We start from the raw sequence: 20,817 nt of genomic DNA, 5'->3' as shown, positions 1-20,817 counted from the left end.
TTTGGTAAAGTGTTGAAGAAATAATGTTGATTTCAAGACTTTTTGTTTTTTTTCTCTATAAGAATTACTGTTTCCCTCAATATAGTTCTTTACAGGTGTACACAACAAAATACAGTTAGTTTGACAGTGTAAACAATAAAAGGATGGCAAAATAAAATTGGCCTGGAAAATATTTGTAAGACTGATGTGGCACTGACCTTGTTAATGAACAATCACAGAAAATACAGGAAATAATTATTTCAGTGCACTAATCAGTTGCCGTCTCATGTCGGCACATACGTGTATCCCATGTGCTCTGTGTCTGAGGACTTTGTTGTGTCATTACATTTGAACAAGATGAGCAGACATGTTTAGTGACCAGCAGAATGCAACAAAAAATGGTGCTTACAATAAAATGGCTGGTGTCCATTGTTGACAATTATGTGAAGCACAATTCATAGAAAATGGCCACAAAAATGCTTGCAGAAGAGCTTAAGACTGGCAGTATTTTGGCAAAACCTCCAGCAAAGTATGCAATGCAAAACTTACTGGCAAAATTGCTCAAAACTTGTCGTAGTGAATAAAAATCATTACTGTCTGAAAAGACATTTGAATATCAGAAAATATTGCTCGAGTGACGGAAAGCCAGGAACAAAGTCCGACAAAATCTAAACGCCATTTGTCTCTGAAAGTGGAAATTAAGAGATCATCGTGTCAAAACATTGCTAAACAGGACCTGCATCTCTATTCTTACGAAATTTACTGTTGTGCTGGAGTTAGTGCCTTGAACAACTCTCACATGTTGATTTCTGCTTGTGGTCCTTGGATCAAGTGCAGTCAGGACTTTTGGACCCCCAGTGTTTCATTTCTTCAAAAGAGTCTTGGTTCAGCTTGCCTGGTTACATGAACTCACAGAACACATGCCATTATGCATAAGAAAATTTCCACCAGTACTTTGAAGAGATGTTGCTTTGTCTCAAGATGGGCATTTTGTGCGCTATGTCTGGCATCCGCTAAACAACACAATTCTTTCTCCAGACTGTTAATGCTTACTATTATGTCCAGAAACTTTTGAATTCATATGTGGGTCAACTCACAGAAGATGAATGACTGTGTGTATATTTTCAGCAAGATGGAGCAACAGCACAAATTGCCTTGAGAACCTTATCACAAGTCCATGAGTTGAGTTTGTTTGGTGAGGAGAGGACACTTAGCAGGAAGTGCCATCTCCTGGCCACCTTAGTCACCTAATCTCTTTTCCTGTGATTTTTCCTGTGTGGCAAATTGGAGGATGTGGTGTACTCAAATAATCTTAACATGCCTAAAGAGCTAAAACACAACATTGAGAATGCTATTGTTTCTATCAATCAGGCAGATCTGCTGTGTGTGTCTCGCAGTTTGATAAATTGAGCACATCTCTGCATTGACATTATGGCGGCATCTTCTGCGATGTTCATTAATGTGGCCAGTTGTAGTTTGCCCACCTTGTACTGTAGATGTAAGGACCTATTTACAGCCACTCAAACAAGAACGATTTAGATATAACAGCAATTTAATTCCCTACAGTGCAGCTCACCAGTTAGTCCTTATTCTCTTTCAACTTTCGTTTTTAAAGCTAGATTATGAACATTTTTGATGCAAGTTTAATTTTAAGACAGCGCTAAATAAAGTTTTATGAAAATAAGAGATGAGGAAAAACTGATTTATGCCACTGGAGTGATAATTTTTTTTTTCAACTAATGAAAGTAACTATTCTGCAGGTGAAGCTTTTGAAGGATGTACTAGAAGCTTGGAAGAAAGAAGTGGAAAAAAAGCCACCTGTTATGTCAATTGATGATGCGTATGAAGCATTAGATCTGCCAAGGGGAAAGCACCATGATGAGTCTATGGTTAGGAAAGCGTATTACAAACTTGCCCAACAGTATCACCCCGATAAGAACCCAGAAGGGAGGGTAAGTTGGTAGATTCATTTGTTGACATTCTAAGACTGTAAATTAAGAAATGCTCAGCATTATCTATTACACAGAATTTTGTTTTGGTTTTTTTATATATTTTGCTTGGAAAAAATATTTCTTTTTGTTATGTTGGCAACTCTGCTAGTAGTGATATGTTCTGTCTTTGTAGTCCAGAATTTCCTGTTCTTCCTTGATAATTTTTATTGAACGATGGTCATTTGATGGAAACAAAAATTCTGTAAAAATTTTTGGGATTCTGGAGCATGTGTAAATAAAATTATTTTAAGCAACAAAAACATGTAGAAATATTTGCTAGTTACAAGGTTTATTTTAGTGCATCTGCAGCTGTAGAAGTGTTAGCATATGCATGTTTGCAGTAATTGCCATTTAGTGACAACATCCTCTTCTTTGGTTCCATTCCATATAAAAATGAACTGCATGTCATTTGGTCTCATTAGGATAAGGGGAAGAGGTTCCCCAGGATCTTCAAAAAGGGAAAAATTCATAAAAATAACTTAATTAAATATTCGTACTTCGACCAATGTAGGCAGTTTGTTAACTTCAGTCTCTTTAATTGAATTGTTCTGATGTCACAGACCACCACCACTGATTGGGTGACATGACAGATCAGTGACACCAAGACAGGTAGAGAGATGGCATAGCAAGCAGAGCCATTGCCTTTTATGACTCAACCCAAACCCTCCAAATAATCTTTCATGTTTTTGAATGAAGATGGCAGTCATAGCTAGAATGACGTCGTCATTGTCACTTCATTTATGGAAGAAAATTTATTTTCTTGGTCTTTACTCTAATGAAATAATTGAAAGCCAGTTACTGGCTGTCAAACTAACTTCAAAGGTTTCCTTCTGCAATTTGCAGTTGTATAAATTGACTGTGTGTCGAAGAGAGAGACCATCTACGAAAAGAGAGAAGATATATATGGAAAAATTGGATTACAGCACAGGATCTGAGAAACTGTGTACCAAAATTACACGTTTCATGTTAACAACAGAGGAACTAAAACATGTGCTGGAAGTTGTTGGACTTAGATAATCAGAAGGAAACAGATTTTGCTCTAAAAATAGCGATATTTTTGACATAACACATGCTAATGCTATGAATATCATTACTGCTGAAGAAGATATTGTTTTTAACCAACCAACAGATGGAAAGATGGCCAGGGTTCATGCATGGATTTGATTACCAGATACTTCAGAAATAGAGAAAATCATTTGAGTGAGCAGAGGCAGTTGGGAAGATGTGGAAGTGAAACAGTTAAGAAATTCAGCAGTTCAATAAATCAGTTATTTATGAATTTATGACATGATTATTAATACATAAAAACATTTGAAAAGGAAGAAAAACCCCCAATTCAGTCAGTGCTGTTAATGTCACCCACATTTTGGTCATTTAACTTGCTATTGTTCATGTCTGTCTTACCATTTTTTTCTCAGACCGATTTGCCGAATTGGTGATGTCAAGCTCCAGTAATGTTGAATCTCTAATTATTTGATTTTGATGAATCTACAGGAACATCAAATGATAATACCATCTCAAAAATTCCATCTTCACAAGTAAAATAAGAGAAAGGGATGTCAAGCATCAATGATTCCAAAGTATCTTTTGATGTCCCAGGGGCTGGCTTTCACACTAGATGAATGGTGAAAGCCAATTATTCCTTGAAAATGTTTGTGTTCCTTGATGAAGTAGATTTATCACCTGATGAAGTTGACTGAGTTCGATATTTGTATTTTCCTTGCCAGTGTGTGTGTCGAAGTCCATTCTGCAGACTAGGCACAATATATAGATTTTAGCATTCTTTTGTAGCTTTATGAAAATCACATGGTCCATTATGGTATCTCTCATGTGGCTATACATGAACTCAAAACTTATTTATGGTACCTGAATCTTGATTTTGTCACCTTTTTGTTCTTTAATTCTCATTTCCCTTGTAAGTTAAAGATGAAAATTGTCAGTGCACTGAAACCTAAAGTGGAGCCTTCAGACAAAAACATTAAAAGGATTGCAGTAAGGCTTGATCAAATCCTAGAAATTATTGACAAAAGGGATCAAACAGTTTGTGTTGAATAAAACAGATCTATTTTTGCCAGTGAACATGACTGACAAGTTCCTCAAGACAGATCCTTCACAGTGACATGAAAATCATTCCATTAGTGCTCTGGAACTAGTGAATAAACTGAAATTTGAGAATGATATGCTAGACAAAATAATCAAGCTTGTGGAGGATTAGAATGAATTACTTACAAAAAAACTAGCAACAGAAGCAATATGTGCTTCAAGCTGTATAAGAGCAGCACCGAAAGATCTCAGTGCATAAAAAAAGAGACTTTATGAAAGAATAAACATTTAAAAGACAATTCAATTTTCCATTTTATTTGCTTCATAAATGTCATATATAGTTGTGTTTTAAATTTAGTTGTTTGGAGTTAGTACAACAAACTTAATAATTGAATTGCAAGTGGTTCGTTAATCAGAGACTTCAGTGTAACATTTTTTTGAGGTAAAAATAAATAATACTTTTATGCATGAATTGTTTTTTTTCCTTTCTTCTTCCCCTCGGACACCCCCCTCCCATACCATATCTATTCCTTGACCCCAAATGTAAGGACCCAGAAGCGTGGCTACCCATTTTATTTGGAGTTCAAATTACATACAAATCAATTTTTTGTGCAGTGAAGCAAAAGAAACAAACAAACATACTAAATACAGGAAACAATCCTAACTTCTTGACCTACTAGTTACTTCCTCAGGGAGGAAAGAGGGATAGGTTGGGTGAAGTTAAAAAGGGACATCACTCAGGTTCCAGACTCTCATCGTAATGCCTGTGTGACCTGCCCTTCCTTTTTAACTTTCCGATCCTATCTCTGTTTCTCCCATGAGGTTCTGGGATGGCTTTCAGGGGTTTCAGCTAATCTTGTTACACATATGACCTACTATCTGGAAAAAATAATGCTGTGGGATAGCAAACCCTTAACACTCCTGAGGATGGTGGAAGGGACTAGGATTGAATGCAGATGATGTGTAAGCATAAGTCTGGAATACTTTAAGAAATTGCAGCTGAACAAGGTATACATATGCCTTACTGTCTCGGGTAAAATACTATGTGGGGGACACACACGACTAGCAACAATGAGAGTAGAGGTTGGAGTAGTGTTTTATGATAAATTAACTTTCAAATAATTGGCAAAAGATTTTGCTTTATATTTTGTATGCTGGAAATGTACTTTAAGAAGGAAAACAATAATGTTTTTAAGCTATTGATGGATTAAAGTTTTTGTATGTAACATAAGCTTGTGATAAATAACCAAACAGACAATTCCAGGTAAGCAGCTACATACATGTATCAAGTGTGGCTGATATTGCTCTGCACATCCACAGTTATGTCACCCTCTATCCACTGCTATCCCCACCATACCACTAAGTCTGAAGTGTTATTGGAATTGTCACTAATCAGTCTAATAACCCTGAAAATAGTGGATTTAATCCCCTAGGATCTGTTCTTTCACATTATCTCTGGAGATTATGTTGAAGTTCAGTTAATTTTTTCATTTTGTTTGTGTCTGTTGAACATCAAATGCCTCAGATACATGATGAATGGTTACTTTTACTCATTGCATTATTTACAATTATTAGAGCACACATATTAACTACTGATTGAAAGAAGGGCACTTAAAAAAATAAAGATGACTATGCACTTAGTTCCTTCCCTGGTGAAGAATGAAGTGTTCCGATATACAGAGGTCTTGTATCTGTACTTATTTGAAATACAAGACAGACTACATGGAGATCGAGCATCTAACACAATACATGTTACCAGCAGTACATCCCATTTTATGTAGCAGCAAACAGAACTCACCATGGGCAAGCTTCCTTTTGCAGCCATCAAAATTATCTGCATTAGCATTTCTTTTGGAGTTCACTTTGTTTAGGTTTACTACTCATGTTCAAAACTAATCATTGTTGAAACCTTTAGTATTGAGTTGTTTTGGTGTGTATTAGACATTTTAGCAGTTGTAGTAATGATTTTAAGATGTAGCAGTACTTGCTCCTTATTTCAATATTTTGCTTATGTGCAGGAACGCTTTGAAAGTGTCAGTAAGGCTTATGACTTCCTGTGTAGTCGGAGCTTATGGACAAGCCAAGGTCCAAATCCAGATAACATAGTTTTGATCCTGAGAACACAGAGCATTTTGTTTCATCGATATCAAGAAGGTAGGTACAAATATAGATTACAGTAAAAAATGTACAAATTTTATGATATATATCACGCAAGTAAATAAGTGTGTCCTTGACATACATTGTAAAATTTTGTTTTTGTTGAAGCAACAGTTCTTTGTCCAAGAAGAAAGTTGGTCCTGATCAATGTATTTATTATTTTCATTTGTAGACTAATTATGGGAAAATAGTTCCAAACATTTGTAGCAGATAATGTAAAAATTGCAGTAAATTATTTTTTCATCATTCCTTCCCCACACTAAGGCAACTTTTTTTCTATTTTATCTCAGTAGACACAATTTTTCTGTTCTTACTCTTCTTTATGCATTTTTGATGTTCTTAGTGTCCTTGGCTTTTTATCACTAATACATTTTCCTTTTTTTAAGGTTTCATTACATTCTCTGTGAAGAAAATTCTTGTAGTATTAAATAATCTGTGCACAGCTATTGTTAACATTGTGACAATCTATAACAAAATACCATAGTAATCATTATGAGGATTTGTCTTACAGTAATGTGCACCAATGTGCTCGTGAGTGAGGAGGTACAAGTTATCTCTGGAGACTGCTAAATGACAGTAAATTCAATTACATGATGCTAATTGAAGTTTTAATTCAGGGATTATTCAGTGGGGAACTATAGGTATGATCAATAGAAATTACATATTAGCAAGAATTTCAAGGAAGATATTTGTTTCTTGTGCTCTACAATACTGTAGAACAAAAGCAAACTGGTGCTTTTCATTTATTATAATGTTGTTCTACCAAGAAATGACAGATGCTTCTTTTAACATGAAGATGTTTGTCTATCACACATAATTTTGGAAGAAATGAGACAGAAGATGGACTTAGTAAGGACAAAACAATGATTTTCTTATGTAGGATGTGAAACTCTGAAACTGCTCGTGAATTTCAAGTGACCGAAGATGAACAGATAGGAACAAAGAAACTTCTCAGGCAGGAATTTAGGAGTGTGAACAATTTATTTATTTACCCATCAGTAGACAATGTGAATTGTATGAATGTTGCCAATACATCAATGTACACACTACAGACACCTAATAACATAAATGTTTCCAGCTACAGATATGTAAATAGAAACATACATCATTTGCCAAACTATGCTACTAACACAGTGCAGTCACATTAATGTAACCAAGACCTATGTTATATATCAAGGTGCAATAACTATTCACAGAATGCAATGTAAGTGGTGGCTGGGTCTCATTCCATATTCACGTAGAGATTGTAAGAAATTTGTACAGTAATGTTTTATCTTAATGTGTAATGCGTAAAGTGTTGTTTATACATGACGATGTACACAGACAATGTAGTCCTTTTCCATGTTGGTTTTACAGGTGCTTGACAGAGGCAAATAGTCAAAATCAGCTAATCACACAATTCAATAAAAATCACATTAGAGCCTACTTCGGACCATGTTTACATCTATTAAACATTTGAAATATGTGGGTCCCCACAAATACAAAATTTTTGTAGGATATTTGTCAATGTCTTTCTTATTGGGGATCACTGTTTGCAATATGTATTAACATGGAACAGTCAAGATTCTCATATATTTAAAAAAATTCATTGTAGTGAGTTCTCTTGCGACTTTTTGTTATAATTTACTCAGCCTTCCCCCCCCCCCCCCCCCCCCCCCCCCCTTACTCCCCCACTTAAAAGTAGTTTATGTATTTTGCTCATTCGTTGCCCAGAAGATTACGCTGTAACCAATTATGGAAGGGACTTAGGCAAAATGTGTTGTTCTAGCGCACTATCTACTACATACTTACTTTATTACTCTATGCACATAGCTCACTAGATTTGTTCACTTTGTGAGAGCAGTAATATGCTCATTCCACATTAGTTGTAAGTCAACAATCACCCTAGAAAATTTGTTCTTGATACACATTTTAAGTTAATCTTTCACTGTACTGTTGGTTTCTCTGCTAATAGTGTTTTCTGTTTACATCTTGATTTTTTAAGATATAATGTTAATTTTTTTCTGTCCACCTGCATGAGCGTTAATTTCAGCACTTATTTAGTGCACTTGGTGATTCATTGTTAATTGGAATGTTTCTGTCATTGACAGACAGTACTGTTTCACTGTGTTGAATACACTGGGGAAAATTCGGGATGTATATTATGAAGAGTATTGAACCCAGCACACTTCCTTGGGGTGCTCAAATACAGGGTGAGGTAAAGAAAAGTGGCCTGGAGAACAGAATTACAGGGTACAAAGAAACACAGCAGAGGAAAGGAAATACAGTACTAACCTTATTGTAGAAGATGTTGAAAGTGACCACCATTCATCTCTTGGCACTTTTGGGTCCTGGTCAGCAAGTTGGTTAAGGCAGATCGAAGCTGGACAGTGGGAATTGCTGCAATCTCATCTGAAATGTTCTGATACTGTTCTTGAAGCCTATCAGGGTTGCTGTGATATATCTTTGACCTGAGGTCTACCCACACAAAGTAATCATACGCTGACAGATCAGATGACCTGGATGGCCAGCTATAGTTGGGACCAGGGTGCAGGTCCAAGTGTAGTATTCGCCCGCATGATCGATATGATATGCTGGTCTCTCGTGACAGGTGTAAGGTTGATTTGGTAGGACCTTGAAGGATTTTCTGGTGAACTGCTGCCACATTCTCTAGTATGTGCGTATGTTTCAGAATGTTTTTTGATTTGTTCGAAGCAGATCCTTTCTGACACAATTTCTAGACTAAGAATTGCATGGCACTCTTTGCTGGCACTTTGACACCACTAACCTTCTCAGCAATTAACCGGTCACACCTTTTCCACGACTTTGGTGTCATATATCTTTCCATAACACACACCTGCTGCTTCACTCTGAGTACCATCATTCCCTTTGTACTGCTCCATTCACGCTGACACAGCCTGCACTATGCTTTCATTTGGCATGGATCACATGACTGGTCTACCCACAGTGAGCGCGCCATGTGGTGTGGTTTATGCTTTCGAGGTCTGTTCAAAAAATTCTGGAACTTTATCCACAAAATTTTTCTCTGCTTATCGTTTACTTATTGTGCATGGTCTCCTTCAAAATACTCTCCTCGACAATTGATACACTGCTCCCAATGCCATTTCCACATCCTGAAGCAGTCTCGATATGCCTCTTGCTGGATCGCGCGAAATGTGGTCTGTGATTTTCCTCGTATCTCGTCTATCATTGGAATTTTTGTACTTTCAGTGGAGTTTTAAACACAGTGGGGTTTTAAACATTGGAGAAAAAAAAGTCCACAGGGGCCAGGTCTGGAGAGTGCAGAGGATGAGGTAGCACAGTGATTTTGTTTTTGTGCAATAGTCACCCACCACAAGGGATGAATGTGCAGGTGTGTTGTTGTGATGAGAGCCATGGATTGCCTTGCCACATTTCAGGCCACTACCTTTGACACATTTTCTTGCACGCATGGCAACATGTCTCAACAGTACCATCGATTAACAGTTTGACCCCATGGCAAGAATTCAGACTGAACTGATCCTTCAAAGTCAAAGAAAACTATCAGCATGGATTTTACATTTGACCTGACTTGACCTGACCTGATGAGCTTTTTTTGGTCTTGGAGAACCTTTCCTGACCCATTGTGAAGATTGAATCTTAGTCTCACTATCATAACTGTAGAACCACATCTAATTACCAGTTATAATTATCTTAAGGAACATGTTCTCTTTTGCATGACCCGAAAGCTCTTCACAGATTACGCGGCAAAGGTCTTCCTGGTCTTGAATCCTGTGCCATGGGATGAACTCAGCAGCAACATGATGCATTCCGAGATGCTGTGTCAGGATTTTGTAACATGATTCAGCTGAAATGTTATATTCTTCTGCAATCTCTTGGACTGCCAGACTTTGATTGTCACAGACAACTTTGTTCACATTTGTGATGTGAGTGGTGTTGGTAGACATCAAAGAGCGTCCTGAATAAGGGTCATATTTAACTTCCGTCCAATCATTTCTAAACCATGTGAACCATTCGTAAGGTTTAAGTACTCATCAACATAGACTTCCTGCATAATTTGGTGTATCTCTGTAAAGGTTTTTGAATTTTAGGCAAAATTTAATGCAGACGTGTTGCTCCTCTAGCTCTGGCATCTCTAAATTTGCAAACTGTGTGACACAATGTTGTACTCAATACAGTACTGAACAATAACTAACAGACATACAGCATTGAAGTTTCCAGCAGTTACACATTAAACGCAGGCATGTGCAGGGATGCCAACCAGATTTTGCTCCTACCTAGCATTGGCGCAAAATTATGAATGATCCGAAATTTTTTGAACAGACCTTGTACTTTCACGTCCAATCATATTCAGTCATCCAGGCCACTTTTATTTGCTATACCCTTTATCATTGTATTCAGGGTTAGGAAGGTCTCTTATGGTGTGATTGGAGTTTGATTGAGACATTTCCCGCAACTGCACTCTGTTTTTCAAATATAAATCTAACCACTTATTTGCTACTCACAACCTGCCATGTATTCCTAGTGCATCCAGTTTATTTAGAAGAATTGTGTGATTTGCTGTATCAGAGGCTTTGGTAAAGCCAAGAAAGATGCTTTTTGCATTATCTCCTTGGTCTAGTGCTCCCAGAAAAATGTTTATAAATTGATTTATAGCTGATTCTTTGCTTTTGTCAGACTTGAAACCAAAGTGTCCTTTACACAGAAGATTGTATTTTGTTAACACGCAATGAGTCACACTTGCCTTATGGTTTCCTTACTACTTAAAATGATGAGAGTAAAGAAATGGACATATAATTTTCTGGGTCACCCTCCTTTCATAGAAGGAGGACTTTCGGATGCTTCAGTCTCTCTGGGAAGCAAGCAGTGGTGAAGAATTAATTTATGATATGCACTATATAAAGAGTCTTTGATACCATCTACACCAGGCTGTTTCAGCCGAGCTCCAGGGAGCCGGAGCACTCCGGAGCGCTCACTGCAGCAGCTCGGAGCCCACGTGGAGGGGGAAAGTGAACTCGCTGCCCCCTGGCCTCATGCAGTCGCAACTGACGCAATAATCCGTGTTCAATGACAGCTATGACTAGCCGCGGGAGCCCTGTACCTCTACTGGAGGATACCTTTCTATTCATTGAGAGGTATGGTCGTCCGCAGTGTCTTGTATGTCATAAAGTATTTAATTCTGCAAAGAGGTACAATATACAACGATTATACACATCTTCGCGGAGCGCACTACGATCAGGTAGAAGGCATTGCACGCAGAGAACTGGTAGCCAGGCTTAAGAATGACATACCAGGAGACGTAAGTTTAAAAACCGTTTCGTAATACGGAGTGTATCAAAACATGCAATATAGTTCGTGTTCTGTAATGCTTTTATAATTTTCAGGTGAATGAGAGCGACGAAAACACTTCTGAATCTGCAATTCGAGCAAGCTACAGGGTTGTTCACATCATTGCGACGAGTGGCAAGCTATTTTCGGTGGGAACACGCGTAAAATCGTGCACGGTGCCTAGTTGCAGAATGTTTGTTTCCAGGGGAGGTGCAGGCAATTGAAGGGGTTTGCCTGGCGAAGCTATCAATGTCTCGTTGAATCCTGGACATGGCAGCGGATTTAGAGACACAGCTCAGGAAAAAGGCGGAGAGCTTTGTTGCATTTTCACTAGCGCTTGACGAAAGCACCGACATATCAGACTGTGCTCAGCTTGTAGTCTTTGTGCGTGGTGTTGACATGGAGCTGCAAATAATTGAAGAACTCTTGGATGTGGTACCACTCAATTACCCTGCAACAGGACATGACATTTTTGAAGCTGTTTGTGAATCAGTGGACAATATGAATTTGCTGTGGGATAAGCTCCATTCTGTAGCGACAGACGGTGCACCACAAATGATCGGGCATCACCAAGGTTTTGCTTCTTGTTTGAAAAATAACCTCGGGGATGAATTCGGGAAAGACATTTTGACTCTTCATTGTTTTATTCACCAAGAGGCACTGTGTGCTGTAACAGTAGAGCTAGGTGGCATAATGAAAGATGTCGTGAAGTGTGTGAATTTTGTGCGCCGTCACGGTATGAATCGTCGCAAATTCAAAGGATTCCTGAAAGATATGGAAGCGGAGTATGGGGATGTACCTTACCACAGTACAGTTTATTGGCTGAGTCGGGGAAAAGTTCTTGAAGTTTTCTTTGCCATTCGTGAGGAAATACCTCTCTTTCTCGAAATTAAAGGGCAAGAAATGCGTTGTGTGAAAAGATATAAAATGGATATCAGTCCTGGCGGTCCTAGCTGACATAACTCTGCATCTGAATAATGTAAATCTGTCATTGCAGCGCAAAGGGCAGCTAATCGTTGACATGCACAACCAGATCAAAGCGTTCATGGAAAAGTTAAGTTTATTTGAGTAATGGACATTTAACGTTCTTCAATCGTCTACCTTCTTTAAAACTACCTGAAGGTACTACTTTTGGCGATTACCAAGCAAAGTTAAAGCAGCTTATCACGTCGTTTGAAACACGTTTCCGAGACCTCACTAGTTTGGAAATGGAACTTAAGGTGTTCAGCACTCCTTTTTCAGTTTCCCACGATGACTTGTCATTGTCACTTCAATTGGAGATTATTGATTTGCAAAATTCAACTTTGTTGAAAGAGAGGTACTACAACACGTTGGATTTGTCAAGATGGTATCGTTAATTACTGCAAAAAACATTACCCAAGCTTAACAACAATGCTGCTCAGAACGTGTGCATGTTTGGATCTACACATTGTTGTGAGCAGCTTGTCTCAGCAATGAAAAGAGTAACAAGTAAGGAACGATCGTTTCTTCAGGATGCAACAATGAAGGCCATCCTCCACATTAACGCTACCAACACTCTGACTCCTCATATTTCCGATCTTGTAATGAAAAGAAAATGTCAAGCTACAGAGGCCCAATAAATTTAGTATGAAATTTCTTGTAAAATAGTTGTTTCGTATTTATTTCCTGAACATCTTATTTCCTGGTGTAGCATGTCACATCATCTTAGCAGCTAAGAGTAAGAGGTTGTCAATCTTGTAAGACACAGCTGGCACATCAAAACGCTTGCCTTGCCACCTGCCTCAGCCACCCGTGCCATGTGCCGGTGTGCCAGCCCACTTGAATGGTCACAGCGAGCGATACGGCTCCCTGGAGCAGGGAGCGCTCTGCGGCTCGCAACGGAGCCGACGAGCTGGAACAGCCTAATCTACACAGTCCTCCTGGCAAGCACATAGGTGCTTCATCTATATCTACAGAGGTTTTATTGTTTAAATTATGTAAAACATTGCTTAGTTCTTCAGCAGTGGGGGATCACAGCATCATTAAGGTTTCAGTGTTTATTTTGTATTCTGCCTTTTCTATGAATTTATCATTTCAGGACCTTTTTTTGCTGCTAGTAATACTTTCCTGTGCATCTTTTTTTATGTGTGGCAGTGGTTTTGAAATGCAGAATAATATTGATTGTTTTTTATGCTGCTGAGGTGCTTGAGGGTTACAGACTATTTCCCTGTTGGTCATGCAGTTGTTTTTGTTTTGTTTGTTAATAGCACTTAATCTTCAAGAAACACTTCATTGGATGTAGGGGCCTAAATTTAATAAATTTACCTAGGCAGACAGCAAAATACAATGCAGATTGTTCAAAATAAAATAAAATAAAATAAAAACACAGACAGAACAAGGCAGTTATTTTAAAAAATCCAAAAGTTTAAAGTAAACAAAAATAGGAGCATGATAGCATATGTTGAACTAAACAAAATGATTCAGAAATCCCTCCGTAAGGATGAGAGATGGTGGTACATTGAAACAGGCTAAGAGAAACAATTGAAAATAATCTGAGTATGAACAATACAAAATGAATATATTTTTGGTAGATTCCAAAATATTATGAAAAGCATAGAGTGCTACTTACTGTAAATTGAGTTGCAGACAAACACAACAAAGACTGTTATACCTTGAGCTTTGGATCAAAGCCTTCTTCAGAAAGAAAAATGCACATACATTCGTATAAGCAACACACCCTCATGCACACAACTGCTATCGCAGACCAGAATACAGGTGTGTTGTGTTGAGTAGAAGCAGCAATCCTGAGTTGGTTAGTACTTACAGTAGAATATCTTTGGCTTCCCTCTGACAACTATGCCTCCATCCTTGCTACCCTCCCTGTTTTCCTTTCCCTGTTGCTTCATAACCTGGGTTGTGAGTAACTGAACCTACTTTCTCTTCTTCCCTTTCTTTCCCCTCTCTCCTCCCTGATAAAGGAACATTTGTTCCGAAAGCTAGGTACGTAAATTTTCGGTTTTTTGTGTATCTATCGGCTGTACTGAGCTGAGGTAAGTACTGGCCAGCCCCTCTCTCTCTTTGTTAGTATTTGGTTAGGAAAGAGAAGGATAACAACAGGCATGTGTGAGAGGCGAGAGGTCTGTGCTGTCTGGTAGAGCATGCAGACAGTAGATGTGGGTAGCACAGGGCTAAGTGGTGGTTGTGGTGTTGCGGTACAAGCTCTTCTATAGTAGCCCATGTTAGCCTCAATGCTGGTGAAGTACCAGTCCCACTATGTACACTACTCTGGTAAGTAGGTACTGACTGACTCTGAGCTAGAGGCTGAGCTAAGGACGGTGACTCCCACTGGGCTGTGAATGATGACTCGACTCGTTGACTGACTAGGTGACTGGGCCCTCTGGTCCATGGCAGCGATATAAATACTGGTGGTCGAGAGGGTGTTGGCGGCGCATTCTTTACGAGTCTGTCTTTGGCCTCTCTCCTGATAGGCTAGCTTGCTCCAGTGTCTATTATCAGTCTTCTGGCAACCTCTTTGCTGCTCGGAGTACTATTGCTAGCTAATACCTGCACACACTCGATACATTAAGAACAATATTGTACAACTTAACGAAGAAGCTGTAAAACAATTTGATAAAATTTTGTGTGTTGAACTGTTTAAGACAACTAATACAAAGAGAACAATAAACTGAGGAGTAAAAGTAACATGTTGCACTAGTAATCAAAATAGAATTTTCAAACATGAGCTTGCATTAGGTGTATATAAAATGAAAGTTCATTATTGGTGTATAGTGCTAATATTGTTTTGTGGCAGTGACATGTAGACTTTCAATGCAAAAACCATTCAGGAAGTTAAGTTGCCCAGTAGTAGTAGTAGTAGTAGTAGTAGTAGTAGTAGTAGTAGTAGTAGTTGTTACTGATGTTAGGTCTTTATAGCAATATTCAATGTCACAAACATACTACAGTAAAACTGATAATATTCGAAACTACAGTGGGTTAGCTATTAACTTTACAGTTTTATATTACGCTTAATAAATGCCATTATTTGTAGAATGAATGAGCAGATGACCAGTCCTGATGCATTCGAATGCTTGTACAGTTGTACATTTGTAAAGTGTGTAAAAGCTCATTAAATAATTTGTGCTCCATGAGTTAGTAACTATTATTTGGTATTGAATCTGTAGTATAGCATACAATGCATCTTGCTTCTTGTATTACAACAGTGCACATTTTCTCTGTGTTTTGTTTCCATTAAGTTGCTTCCTTGTGTAAATTAAAACATACAGTAAAAGTTCATTACTATCATCTACCATGGTTTTTTTTTTTTTGCAAAACAATGGTGTACAGTGTGCTATACAGAGTGAATCACCTAACTTGTACCACAAATATTGCGGAAATGGAATGTGCTATTGATGTGCAGTTTTCACAGAGTGAATGGATTGTCAGGGACTCATATTGTTAGCCATTAAACAGATTGTAATAATACTTACAAAGTATATATTTTTTCAAACATACACTTTTTAAATGGAACTATGTATATGGACAGTAAGAAACTAAAAGTAGGGTAAATTATAATGTCAGTGGTGTTCTTTGCTGTATTCTAGTGCGAGCCATTTATGAGATACCGTATTTTGAAGAGTTTACTCACTGACATTTGTTTGTGTGATTCAAGCTATGTAATATCTAGGTACGATGTTGTTATGTTCGCTTATATCATGCTTGTGTGTTCAAGTGCATTGTGACTTACTAGTCAGTTACTGTGTGACAGTCCAAGCAGCAGGTCATGAGTGCATGATAGGATTTATCAGTGCAGAACAAGTTGACATGGTCATGGTGTATGGAGAGTGTTCGAAAAATGCAGTTCGTTCTTGTACTGTGTATGGTGCAAGACATCCCAATATATGTAGACCATCTTGGCAGTTCATTATCAACCTCTTCAACAAGTTACATAAAAGTGGTAATTTAACACCTAGACAACATAACAGGAGGAAACAAGTGATTACAGAAGAGGGAGAAATTAATGTTCTTGATTTGCACATTAGCTCCAGCACAATCACATGAGGAAGTGGTATGAGTAAGGCAAGTGTCCTACACATTCTCCGTTGACATAGGTTCCATCCCTATAAAGTCTGTCTTTCCTCAAGAGCTTTGCGGAAACGATTATGAGAATGGTATACATGGGCATTAAGACATGATACCGCAGATCAGCGTAGAGAGTCAGAAAAAAAGAGTATGATGAGGGTATTGGAAAGTTGATACTACGCTATGACAAATGTCTTAGTTGGAATGGCAACTATGTAGAGACATTGCTGGAAGGTATGGCTGACTATTGCAAATAAAACTATCTTTTCACTATGGTTTCCATTTTGTGACCAATTGGACCTTACTTGCAGAATACGCCTCATATTGTGTTTAGTGTTGAAGCCATATTTTCCAATCACGGCCAGGTAAACCACTGAAATAACCACTATTGGTCTGTTGACAATCCTTGTTGACTTTGGTGGTGGAAGATCAGCATCCAGGGAGTGTAAACGTGTTGTATGGGATAGTGAACCATCAGCTCATAGACCAAATTTTCATAGATAGAACACTGAATGTGTCCAAGTATCATAGCCTCCTAACAGACCATCTTCCAAGGATGCTGGAAGGCATTCCTCTGCAGACTAGCAGGACCCTTTGGTACCAATAAAATGGTTCTCCAGCAAATGTGGCATGAAGTACTACACCATGTCTTCATGAATTGTTTCCGAATTGGATTGGACAGATTGGACCTGTACCTTGGCCAGCCTATTCCCTGGATTTGCTGCCTGTAGACTTTTTTCTGTGGAGAAAGCTGAAAGATGCTGTCTGCAAGGACATACCAACTAAACACATTGATATGCAATGATGTTATTACTGCAGCCTGCTTGGACGTCTCTGCTGGAATGCTAGCACGTGTGCAGCAGCCATTCAATACTAGACTGGAAGCGTGTATTGCTGCTGCTGGTGGCCGTTTTGAACATAGCATGTGATGGTCAATTGCCTTGTTACTAGTCATAATCCACATGACTAGTATACACACTTGTTGTGTTCTTTAGTATGTGCTGCCACAGGTGTTGTACAAGTGTCAGTGAGAGAACTTTGCAAAATAAGATATATAATAAATGGTTCACACTAGAATCCTGCAACAAACAACACACACATTCTAATTTACCCTACTTTTAGTTTGTTAATGTCAACAGTCATTGTTCCATTTAAAAAAGTGTATGTTTGCACAAAAAACACTTTTAGTATTATTACAATCTGATGATTGGCTAACAATAAGAGCTCCTGTCTACCAATCCATTCTGTGAAAACAGCACATCAATAGCACTTCCAATTTCCGAAATATTTTTGATGCAAATTTTAGATGATGCACCCTGTACGTAAAGAAACAGTAATTATTCTAATAGATTTTGTCTGCAGTATTAAGTTGCCATATACACAGCTAGAATTTTCACACAAAATAATATGATATGATGATATACTTTGGATAATGAAAAAGAGGACATTTTGACTTGCATTAAAAAAAAAATCTTCTCACCAATTGGCGGCAGAACACACACAAAAAAGAGGGTTGTAATTAGGCAAGCTTTCGGAGCCAGTGGCTCCTTCTTCAGGTGGGATGGTTGAAGGAAGGAGAGGGGTGAAGGAAAAGGACAGGAGAAGTCTAGGAAATGGGGTAGATTTTGGGAAAGTCACCCGGAACCATGGGTCAGGGGAGACTTACCGCACAGGATGAGAAGAAAAGACTGATTGCTCGGGGCTGCATCAGATGAGATTTGAAAACCTAGGGGGCTTAGAGGTGGAAGACAGGGTAATAGGCAAGACAGAGATTACTGCTTAAATACCATACATGAGTTAATAAGAGTGAAAGGCTAAGTGCGTTGGACGTAACAGAGGTGGGAGGAGCCAGTGAAAATTAGATGGGTAAGACAATGGAAGATGTAGAAAACAAAAATGGAGTGAAGAAAAGAGTAGTTACTGTGAAGAAATGCTGAGACAGAAGGAATTAACATACATTAAGGCCAGATGAGTGGTGAGAATAAAGGACATGTTGTAGCACTAGTTCCCACCTGTGGACTTCTGAGAAACTAGTGTCTGGGGAAAGAATCCAGATGGCGCATTTGGTGAGACAGGCACTGAGGTCATGGTTGTCATGTTGTAGAGAATTCTCCGCAACAGGATATTGCGTGTTGCCGTTATACACCCTCTGCCTATGCCCTTTCATCCCAATTGAAAATTTGGTGGTGGTCATGCCGATGTAAAAGGCCGAACAGTGTTTGCATAACAGCTGGTAAATGACGTGAGTCATTTCACCTATAGCAGCCCTGTAACTGGCAAAACATATACTTGCACAAAATTAACCCACCAGCCTAGTTCAAAAGCAGATTTCCTGGGCCATCACATCCAATCCTGGTGCTGTTGACTCCTCCAAAAAACTACTAGAGACCACACCACTGTTGACTCAGTGTTATCGTGATCTGGAATGTATTAATAGCTACTTCAACAGGGCCGTGACTTCCTAAAACCATACCATGAAATGAGATCTATTTCTGTCTGAAACCTTGCCCACCACACCTAGAATAGCTTTTCATTGCCCTTCCAATCTCTGAAATATTCTTGTCAGACCCTGTACTACTTCTGCACCCATCTCCTACCCTATAGCTCCAACCCCTGTGACCATCCCCGCTTGCCCTATGCACCCTTCGATCACCACATTTAGCAGCCCTGTAACTGGCAAAACTTATACTATCAAAGGGAGAGCCACCTGTGAAACGACATATGTCATATATCAGCTGTTATGTAAGCACTGTTGTTATATTAAACACTGTTGTTATATTAACTTGTACTAAGGTAGGTAACATGTAAGTTGCTGTAAGAAATTAACTGCTCTGGAGAACTTATGACTAGCACATTTTACATGTTGTCCCCAAGATAGTTTGACATGTGAACACACTACTCAAACCTTAACTTCAATCATCTGAGAGAGTTATGTTAGGTTTTTGGGGGTATATTTAGATGATATATTTCCTGGAGTCAACATATAATATATATTAGTGTTTAGTTGTCTAGAATAATTTATTCAAGGAGTCAGCTTATTAATTTTGTACCTAAAATATATGTTAGAACATGCTATTTTTCATTTTTGCAAAGCATAATACCATATTATATTATTTTGTGTGGGAATTGTAGTTGTGCGTATGACATCTGAATACTGCAGAAGGAAGCTATTAGGGTTAATTAAAAGGACAGGCAAGAAAACAAACAAATGGACAGGGAAAAGTTGGAAAAGGAAGGTGATCACTAATTGAAATGATGTGGTGGGCAGGATGTGTGCCTAGGAGAATGGATGCTAGATGGAGAAAGTAAGTTCCTTGCTTGATTACAGTAGATAATAAAACACTGATAAGACCTCCTAAGTGAAAATAGATGGATGACATTGGAAAATGTTGAGGTTCAACACAAATACCTGTAGCTGAAGAGCATAGTGGGTAAGGAGATCAACAAGAGGCATTTATCTGGCATTGAAAATTAGATGTTGGCTTCTGCAACTGCTGCTGCTGCTGATGCTTATTTGACAACAAGAAACTACTTATACCTCAGAAATATTGTCTGAAGTAATGTGTGAAATTCCAAAGCATTGCAGTAATTGTAGGTCTACACCTTGAGTTACTTCAAAATTGAAAACTTTGTGGCACCATCTCAATCTATAAAAAGCATGAATTGTATATATTCAGAAATATTTAGTTCTATCGATGCTACCACAACTGTAACAAAGATCTTGTCTGACAAAGGATATGTTGCATACCACTTCTGGTTTTTAGTTAGGACTTTTAGAGAACATTAAGTTATTTCTCATTTGCATAATTTACCTACAGGTAGAATGTGATTCAATGTTACATCTTTTTGCAAATGATTTTAGATGTCAGTAATGTCAGCTGAGTTTTCCTGTCTCTCTAATTTTTTCCTTGTTAGATTATATTTCAGCATTGTTAAATTCTATATTTGACTTTTCATTCTTGTTTTTTACCAATTCTGTCACACATGATGTTTAGTAGTATGCAGCTATAAACATGTAATAAATATTTAATCTTCGAAAATTTTATTTTGTTATAATTCATGTTAAGTTTTAGGACAAAACATTTTCACAGCATTTGTGTTGCTCCCTCAAAGCTGCTGTTTGCTTCCGTATTTCTTATTTAATAATTCAGTACATAAAATGTGTTCATAATTACAAATATGGTTGGACTCAAGCTGCACAATGTATTGGTGCCAATGAAAATTCTTGCTAGACTGGGACTTGAACCCAGATTTCCCACTTAATGCAAATGGTCGCCCCAAGTGCCTTGGCCATCTGAGC

The 20,817-nt window shown here is 38.2% G+C and overlaps 1 protein-coding gene across 1 annotated transcript in view; it reads left to right on the top strand.

Moving 5' to 3' along the window:
- The window catches only part of LOC126190780 (dnaJ homolog subfamily C member 13), a 362,669-nt gene that overhangs the window by 213,748 nt on the left and 128,104 nt on the right, over window positions 1-20,817 (top strand). The window contains exons 22-23 of the mRNA XM_049931321.1: window positions 1,740-1,931; window positions 6,032-6,167. Of these exons, the coding sequence (XP_049787278.1) occupies window positions 1,740-1,931; window positions 6,032-6,167 (328 nt within the window). The remainder of the gene's footprint in view (window positions 1-1,739; window positions 1,932-6,031; window positions 6,168-20,817) is intronic.

This window comes from Schistocerca cancellata, chromosome 6, assembly GCF_023864275.1.
Source record: "Schistocerca cancellata isolate TAMUIC-IGC-003103 chromosome 6, iqSchCanc2.1, whole genome shotgun sequence".
Taxonomy (NCBI): domain Eukaryota; kingdom Metazoa; phylum Arthropoda; class Insecta; order Orthoptera; family Acrididae; genus Schistocerca; species Schistocerca cancellata.
The sequence above is the reverse complement of the archived record's forward strand: the minus strand, read 5'-3'. Positions and strand labels throughout refer to the sequence as shown.